At 39.5% G+C, this 9,587-nt stretch overlaps 1 protein-coding gene across 1 annotated transcript; it reads right to left on the bottom strand.

Annotated features, from left to right (window-relative positions):
- Window positions 1–2,273: 2,273 nt before the first annotated feature.
- On the bottom strand, window positions 2,274–9,557 carry LOC135494803 (F-box only protein 36-like). Its single transcript, XM_064783092.1, has 5 exons — window positions 9,351–9,557; window positions 7,013–7,118; window positions 6,202–6,374; window positions 5,693–5,827; window positions 2,274–5,017 (listed from the first exon to the last, which is right to left on the bottom strand). The coding sequence occupies exons 1-5, from the start codon at window positions 9,534–9,536 to the stop codon at window positions 4,982–4,984; spliced, it is 636 nt and encodes a 211-aa protein (XP_064639162.1). The 5' UTR covers window positions 9,537–9,557; the 3' UTR covers window positions 2,274–4,981.
- Between the last annotated feature and the right edge of the window lie 30 nt (window positions 9,558–9,587).

Genomic DNA, 9,587 nt, shown 5'->3' with positions numbered 1-9,587 from the left:
AATGAAACAAAGTTCTTAGGAAACTCACAGTAGTCCTTGTTAATTATTTCCAGAGATCAGAGGACATGATTTCAAAGACCTGTTATCGCAGTGCCCAAGCAAATAAATGCAGTAGAACCTCTCTATTAAGGACACCCTTGGTACTGACAAGTGCTGTCCTTAATAGAGAGTTGTCCTGATTAGTGAGGTCAAATTGAAAGGAAACATTAACAACCAATTTGGGACCAAAACTAGTGTCCTTAATAGAGAGGTTGTCCTTAATAGAGAGGTGTCTGCCAACAGAGGTTCCACTATACTGGCAACTTTGGGTATTGGCCTGGCTGTCCCTAACACTTTTCACATACTAAATTTAGCATCACCTGTTATTCCAACTTGGGGTCTCTCTTTCAATTGGCTCTCCTGTCTTGTGTGTTTTACTTGAAGCGTAAGCAGAAAGCATTTAAAATCGTTTGAAATACAGTTTACCCGTGAGACATTAACTCAATATATCACAACTGACCAAATTTCTGTGTCGAAACATTGCCACATGACTTATATCGGAGATTTAAATCTGCCGTTCAAGGGGCAAATATCTGTGTGCCAAAAACAGACGTCGGCCATGTTTTGGAAATTGACATCATACCATGTAAAATCCAAGAAGGACGTCCTCTTGTCACCGACGGATTGGGTACTTGCGAAATTTACGCAACTCGGTGCAAAAGAGGTCGATATGGCGTAAGATACAATTTTGTGATGTCATACGATAAAAATGGCGGCCTCCATAGACCAGTGCGGTTTTTTTGGCAGGAATGGCCAGCCAAGCGTAAATGGGTCCATAGAAGTCATATACGACCTGATATCCGCTCAGAAGTTTCTGGGTCGTTTTAAATCCTCACTGTGACTACAGAAATGAAAAGCAGTGTGGCACTAGTCTACTTACTCTTTAAGTCTTTGAGACTCGTAAAATGTCAATATAGTCGCAACCAGGTGACAGGACCAACATCGATATTGTCACAACCATGCACCATCAACATCCCTAGGAGCCTTCACCTGGATCAGCAAGGATGCCAGATCAGTCCCCATTCATCAACAGGATAGTCACAACCTGCATGGAGACGGTCTTTACCGTCTGTCTCAACCTCGAGGGGGCACCACAAAAGACTTCTTTTTCTCACCCAATTTTAAGAGGGGTGTAATGCACTCCTTCCATCCCTGAATTTCACTAGCCACAAAAGGTTCCAGCTAGTTTACTGCTACAAGGACTCACTCCAAATTGGTACGGTTAATTGATTGGGAACTGTGGTTATCCAGTGTCGTATGGGGGCAAAATCTCTCTATCAAGGACACCCTCGGGACTGACAAATAATGTCTTCTATAGGGAGGTTTCTGATATAATAGGGAGGTCAGATAGAATGGAAACAATTAGGCTTATTTAGATTCAGATTCAGCTCGTATGGCTGTGGCAGTGAAATAAGCTGCAAGGCCAATAGTCCAAGGAGGTAATTCAGTCTAATACTTAGGTTGTGACTTGCAAAAGTAATGTACTAAATCTGTCCAAAAAGAAAACAAAGTTTTCAATATTGGGCAAATGACTTTAGGTGGCAGTATCTATCATCAGGAAAGCAAAGGGGAGACAGATGACAGCAGGGAAAATCTGGTGAGGGCTTCTGATAGACATTATAAGTTGATGTTTACCAGACATGTCTGATAGACATCAACTGGTCAACGTCGAGTAGACATCCAATAGATGTCTGGTGGACATCACCAACCAGCTGATGTACTGGCTATTATCTCAGCCTAGCCTAAAGTTTGTCTTCAGTTAAAGGACATCTCATGGTCCTTGTCAGCTTTCCTTCCACATCCAACCTCGTTGTGGCATACCCCCACAAGACTGCAAATCAGTTCACTGTAGCCAGAATTTACTCGTACTGAACTTCCAGTGGTATTGCCTCCGTTACCTCAGCGCGTTGTCTGTAAAGCTTAGCAATGTCAATATATTGAGGGTCAAGATGAATTTACTGCATCCAGAGTGAAGGTTTTATGCATCTTATTGAGATGGAAATCTGCAAATAGTTGCGTTTGCCATAAAATTGTTCACTCATTAGAGGATCCACTGTAATAAGCACAACTCTCTAAGTCCTTTGCTAAGAACATCTCGGGCATTCTTGTCGCAGTGGTTTAACAGTGTTCTAACAAGAACCTAATGGTCCTACCTCAACACTGGTTAATGCAACAGCGAAATCTTTGGCTGACTCTTGCTCTAAAATTGCGGAAAAGAAAAAAAACACAACTGGTGACTTTGGACGGAGCTTTATTCAAAACACTTTAAATTATAATCAACAAACTACAACATAGGCCTGAAGTTATTTTCTTTAAAGAAAGTTTTTTTCACTACTGGTATAAAATATTTGGTTTTGAATTTTGTAGTCAATCCAGGTGTGGGTCCAAGACGCATTTATACACCTTTCCAGAAATGGGGCGCTGAGTGTCCGAAATAGTGATGTCATAAGAGGAAACTAGGCCTTATGGTGGAGGGACAAAGGAGATAGTCATGGTTGACCAACACACTTGAATGCCTTTGATGACGGACAAGGGGGAAAACGTTAGTTCCAATGCAAGCCACCAATTTCGGGAAGCATGTATAGACACATGCCTCCCCCCTATTTATCAATTGTAGAATTTCACCATGAAACTTTGGAACTCATCAGAAATTTTAATGAGAAATGCTGTTTTTCTGGCTCCTGCATCCACTCCTGAAATCAACAGACATCATATGAAACTAAAACTACAAAATGGACGGTGTAGGTAGGTATATCTCACTGACATTCCAATACAAAAAATATTCAAAAATAGTTCGATATCATGAATGATATGATGATGATGAAGTTATCTAATCGACATTTTTATGTTTTCAAATTAACAAAACACAAACACAAACAAACAAATATACAGTGTGGACGATATTTAGCTAGTTTAAAGGCTAACGCCGTTCGTTAAAAATTTTGAATTTGTAATTGAATTTAAAAATGCCCAATTGCGAAAATACATACTAAATATAAATTTCAACATTGCCGTTGTGTAGACTGATATACAAATACTATGAATACCAAGTTTAAACAAATTTGTATTTACAATAACTGCACTAAGGCATTGTGTATTAGTGGATTTCTATTTAACTGGACCACAAGTGATTACGTACGGCGTTGGCCTTTAAGGGCGCCTGTACAAAAAGCATATCTTATCCGTAATAGGCCTACATGTATGTGTAACAGATGCACCTCAACCAGCTATATAGTGTCGACACAGTCTATTAACAAGGCACTTATCTACATGTTATTCTTACAGCACATACTCTTATGATACTTGCACAAGAATAATCTATATGGCAGTTAAAATATAGTCTATTCTGAATTCCGATGCACAAATAATATACAGTACTTCATCATCTAAATTCTTATAAGAGCGAAAAGAAAAACAAACCTATACTATCCATAAGCTCGGTGCATAAAGGATGTATGGGGCGATAGGACAGATGGATACTGCATCTAATACACTACTGATATAAGCTAAAGGCACATGAATTTTCTTTTATTAACAACAAACTGAACTTTGTTCAAAACAAAAAGGAATTCACAAACGCTGTCATTAGAAATGCTAATTCTCTCTAGCTAGATTGTATAAATATCACCAAGACTTGATAAAGACTATTCTTTATTAACTCTTGATATCGCACAGTAAACAACACTGATGATTATCCAGCTGTGCAACCATATATTTCTTGCTTTCCAAAAATATTTATTACAGTACACATCTTCCATGGTTGACCATAGGAACCAGCATTTTGGTTCAAACTTGAAATCCTAAAACAATCAAACTCAGGTGAATGCCAATTTCAAGGGTGGGAGTCACAACTTTAATTTCAAGAGAACATACTACTCCCACCCTTGAAATGACATTCATTTCATTTTGAAGGAGTTGTGATTGCTTTCGGATTTCAAGTTCTGACCAAAATGGCAGCACCTATGATCAACCTTTCAAAGAAGAGACAATACCACCAATGAATATTCATAGGTTGGAGGGTCCAGGCCTATCAATTAGACGAGTGCATGTTTTTAACTCTCAAGTACATATTTGGAGAGGTATTGAACAAATATTTGCTGTGGCAAGTCTACAGATATAAAGGAATTATTTGATGAAAAAATTAATTTCGAATTTTGCTAATTTGGTAATAGGGGGCATATTTTGAGATTTTTCTGCCAGTTGGCTGAAAAGAGTGGAAATATCAATGTCTAACCAATTTGTCGATTATCAAAAAATTTCTGTGGTCAACTACCAGTTTACTTTTAACCATTTACTTGCCCGACTGTCCGGAATATCATATAAAAATTTCAGATTCACAACACCACGCAGTATTTGATGCGTCGCGGTCGAACATTGACAATTGAACTGCTAAAAGACTTAAAAAATCAATGGTGGTCTTGCCTCAAAGAGCCACCACACCTGACTTGAACTGATAATACAACCTTAGACGGAATTACTTCAGCACACTGTACTGTGTTGGAGACATACTATTTTGGAAAATATATGTTGAAACTTTCAATGCAGAGCATTGTGGGGGTATTTACAAAAATTTGGCAAGCTTACGGGCAAACCCTAATTTTGAAGAAATGTAGCATATTCTTACAACTGTATTGTGTTTTCAACACATATCATATGAATAGAGCTCAGTTGTTTGATAAAGAATGTTTATAGCTGATTTTAAACCTTGGATCCCCCTTTCAAAATAGAATGGAATGATTATAGCTGTTTTTAATTCGTGGATCCCCCTTTGAAAATAGTTCTGGTTTTTGGTCCCATTGACGTCATCGTTGGTGGAATCGTTCTAAATGTTGGATTGATTGCCTTGGAATTGATTGGAAGTTGCGTGTGTTCTTGGTTTCAGTCACAGCACCTCTTGTCTGAACTAGAAATAGGAAGAGCTGGTCATGCATCGAGCCATCGTTTAATGACGCTTCGTAGCTTTTCTTCTCAGCTGCATCTGAAATCAATAAAAAGTGAAAATAGTCAGCCTTGGGAGCTTCCAAAGATTTGATTGCAGATTTGATTTCCATAGATTTGATTTGATTTCGATAAATTTGATTAGACTGATTGGACTGTTTACTTTCTTAATGATACAAGTCAAAAAACCATTTTGTCCATTCACCTAATTTGTCACCTAGAATGTATCCTTTGCCTTACAAGTTTTAAAGTGCTATCAAACGCCATACCTGTGTTTTGTTGGTGAAGAAAAACTTTTTGATAATCGCCAAGGGCCCTCACAATCAAGAATGTACCCTGTGTCTAACAAGTTAAAGGGAACTGAAACCGCCAAGCCAGTTCGTATGACCTCGTTTTCATTTCCCGCGTATCGGGTGATCAGAACGAGGCATGAATGAAACATTGCGCCTAGCTGTCAATCATTGAGTGACGTCACTACTATGGAATTTACTACGAAAACTCATGAATGAAAGATCGCATGAGTCACGTGATTCTCACATGATTCTCAATAATAACAAATTGAACTGCGCATGCTCGGGCACTGGCGGCGGAGCTACAAATCTGAACTCGAATAGGAAGTTGGAAGTTTGACTTTCTCGGGCGGTGAAAGTCGAAAAGTTGAATAAATCGCTCGGCGGTTCCAGTTCCCTTTAATAGCTAATAGTAAATACTGTACCTGTAATTGTATTTTGTTGGTGAAGAACAACTTTTTCCATCCCTGATCGTCAGCGAGGGCCCTCAATTCTGGTGTGATTGGCTGACCACAATTAAGACGGTAGATCTTCTCCCATAATTCATCGCTGTTGCCGAGCTGCAAATGAAGAACAACAAATCTAAAAATCTCAGCTGATTTTCCAAGTGCCTTCCGCGTCCGGGATTGGATTTTGTGTGTGACTATGAGTTGAGGGACCATGCAGGAAGTCATCAACAAACTACCTTATATCTGCATTCCAAAATGACTAATGATAATTAACGAGCGTGATCAATGACCCTTTACAATAGACATGATAGAAGAAAGTTATTATATGTGGTAGCTCAGACCTGCTCAATAAAGATCAATGACACATTACAACAAAACATCTCAGATCTGCTCCATAAATCCTCAATGACACATCGCAATAGACACGAGTGCCATTTTTCGCGAAATGGAGTTTAGGAGAAGTCAAAAGGCTGTGTCTGGCATACCTCTCTGAACTGCTTCGAGACCCTGCAGAGTCTGGCGATGTCTTGAAGGTCCAGAAAGGTGCAGATGTGAACCAGGGCTTTGGTTGGAATACGGGGAAGATAGTCAATGTGACCTTTACATAAATTTTTCACGTATTCTTCCATCCTTTCACCGAATACTCGGTGGATCTCGCCTGAAAAGATGTGATAAATATAATTTAACATGTTTAAGATTTGATATTTACAGTTAAAACTTCCCAATCTTAGCACGACACTCTTCCTTTTTTTAAAGGACATTAATTCAAAAGCAAATGCTCACTTTCCCACTTCAGATTATTTGTTAGTTTATCGTCTGGATCACTGACGGACGAAGAAAAGACTATGTCAGACGAGGTTTTGCGTGTTAACCTTCAATGTTGTCAGTAAGAACCAGTGTCACAACCAGCATCATGGGCCAGCTCTTCCACTGTTTGTATCGGAACAGTTTACATAGCAAATAGGGGAGAAGCAAGCACACTCTTTGGAATGAAGTTTTTTGATCTAGTTTTACTGCCAAGATCTAGTTTTACTGCCAACGCAACTATGTACCATGTGTAGGTTTTTCGGTTGAATGAAAAAACCTTAATGGCATTGAAATTCTGAAAAACCTCTTTGTATCACTGGAAAACCCCTACAGGGTGCCTATTTCTGTTGAACAAAAAATCTTCTAAAAATCTTCTTCAGAAGCCCAAAACCTTCGTTAGAGACCTTAGAGAAACAGTACAGAATAAGACCCCAGAGACTTCAATCCATGATTCCTGGTGATGAATCGGGCCAGGATCGCTAGACTCACTTTGGCACCTTTCATCGAATAGGAAGTCTTCATGGCATTCCCGGATCTCGCCTGGATTCACCCTGGCATCATTTCTCGACGATATCTTCCACCATCGGAATATCACCTGGAGCAAGAAGAGTATAATAGCGATCAGAAAGTAGTTATTACTTATTATTGCTGAGTAGCAATTTTCAATATGATGTTGTAGTTTGACGACAAGAATGCCTCAGTGAATAGCAAGGTGGCAATACAATTACAAAACCATGTGCCTGGCCAGATTTCAAAAGGCCTAAAAACTTAGACTCCACGTAAGAGACATACTTCAAATTTTGGCCCCTAAAATTCAACTTTTAACAGCTTGTCGTGACAAAATGTCCCAATCAGACAAATATATGTCCTCAAAGTCAAATTAGGTTTATGAATTACAAGGTGTAAAGGTTATTGAAAAGTCTCAGTTTCATATTTTCTCTTTCATTTCTCAGTAACCGAGGCCAAAATGGCTCTAAAACAGGTGAATAATTTTCAAATTCAGGGCCTGTGATGGTAAAATCTGATTGAACTTGGGGCCGAAACGCAATTTGTCCAAAAGGACTTGATGCTTCTCTTCTCACGCTAGGCAGCACAAAGGTATTTACAAACATGAGACCAAAATGATATTAGACCTATAAAAGAATATGACCTTCATTTGTGAATGCCAATAAACTTATTTACACAAATCCATTTTCAGTGATTTAATAGATAGTGCGCATATTCTTCTCATTCAAATGTATTGGTCCATTTATATAGGGCATTTTCAACTTGTCAATGGAGAGCCTTTCAAAACATTCCATTGAGAGAGTGTGTCCCAGTTCTATCAAGACAAACAATGTAGTAGGTATGTACAAGAATGGAGCTTTGAGATGAACCTATGAACTTAAAACTGTGAGCTTTAAGTTATACATGACTATGAGCTTAAAACGTACTTTTGGGTTAGCAATGAAACCGTTTGGTACAATGTATTCAGATCTTGGGTACTGTCAGCTTCATTTTACCAACCACAGTCAGCTAATTTTTTTTCAGAATGGCTTTTTCATACACAGAGTAGCCTACACATTTATCGAAGCACATGGACTGACAAATCAAGTTTATTACAGGCATCATACAATGTACATCTTTTTTATGAGGGTGTGAATATCAAAACCCTATAGTGTGGAGAATCGCAGTAACTACATGGAGATCTTTGAAAATACCAAATATTCAGATTTCTTCACAAGCTTGTTCACTAAAAATAAACACAGTTTTGAAATCATCCAGGTTCCAGTGATGCCCACTTCATTCTTCCACAAAAGACATGAAAGAGGACACTGCCACTCATGAGGTTGCAGGGAACCAGCCATCAATGTAGGGTTTACAATACCATATGCACCACAAATTTCTTTCCTAGAATTTGAAATCCTAAAGCAATCGGAACGTCTTCAAAATGAAGTGAATGCCCATATTTAACCTGGGAGGCTATGGAAAATAAAGAACTGACTCCCTGTCCCAACCCTGAAATTGGCATTCACTTTGTTTTAAAAAGAGTTCTAGAATTGTTTAGATTTCAGGTTCTGGCCATAAGGTGGCGCCAATGGTCAACCCTTAGAGGGAGGCATAATTTTTAGCTATGGGTATTTTATACTACTTGCCATTATCAATATCATACATATGTCATACATGTTACGTTAATGTCAAATCAAATGTAGGCCTATCACTATCAGTGTTTCATCTCGACAAAAACAGTCCTCATTTTGGCAACAGGACGTTTTGTCCCCGGACAGTTGGTCCCCGGACATTTTTTCTCTCACTCTCTGGACGGTTAGTCCCTGGACATTTTGTCTCTCACTCTCGGGATGGTTAGTCCCTGGACAATTAGTCCCCGGACATTTTGTCTCTCACTCTCTGGACGGTTAGTCCCTGGACAGTTAGTCCCTGGACAGTTACTCCCTGGACAGTTAGTCCCTGGAAATTTTTTTTTTGGACATTTCATCCCTAGGACTTCCCCGGACATTTCATCGCCGGACATTTCGTCGCCGGACTTTTCGTCGCCGGACTTTTCATTGCCGGACTTTTTGCCCCTACCAAGTACCCTGGCCTAGGACTTTTCGTCCCTAGGACCTCCTCTGCCTGGCATAAAAGTAACTATACTGACTGTCACCGTACACTTGACATACATTTTGTCAATTACAATACATTCATACATATCCATGCACACATGCATGCACTGCTACAGTGCATGCATCTGCATCATCTGCATTGAATCTGTATCATAATCATTCATGTATACATGTTGTGTGTGGACTTAGGACTGTGGTTGCCCTTCACTCAGAGTGGAACTCACCTCAGTTCTTGTGACCATTATCTGACAGTAGTCACGACAGGGAGATGGTGCAACATCAGCTACGTCCAAGAGTACACCAGACTCTGGCACCATAGACAGCTTGCGGTCATAACCGTGCTTCTTGACGACCTCGAGAACAGACTCTCTCCGCAATTTAGAATCGCGTTTCGGCTCCACCGACGCCATGATGTAAACAATGGCCTAACTTTGCTGGTACTTCACGATTCGAACTTACTT

Source organism: Lineus longissimus, chromosome 10, assembly GCF_910592395.1.
Source record: "Lineus longissimus chromosome 10, tnLinLong1.2, whole genome shotgun sequence".
Lineage (NCBI taxonomy): Eukaryota > Metazoa > Nemertea > Pilidiophora > Heteronemertea > Lineidae > Lineus > Lineus longissimus.
This window is presented reverse-complemented; position numbering and strand designations above follow the sequence as displayed.

What these genes read in the sequence shown, in the direction of transcription:
- LOC135494803 (XM_064783092.1), bottom strand. Translation starts at nt 9,536, where the DNA reads ATGGCGTCGGTGGAGCCGAAACGCGATTCTAAATTGCGGAGAGAGTCT. An exon ending in TCTCGAAGCAGTTCAGAGAG is followed by an intron (nt 5,828 to 6,201) that starts GTATGCCAGACA and finishes CTTCATTTGCAG; the next exon opens with CTCGGCAACAGCGATGAATT. An exon ending in CCAACAAAATACAATTACAG is followed by an intron (nt 5,018 to 5,692) that starts GTACAGTATTTA and finishes TATTGATTTCAG; the next exon opens with ATGCAGCTGAGAAGAAAAGC.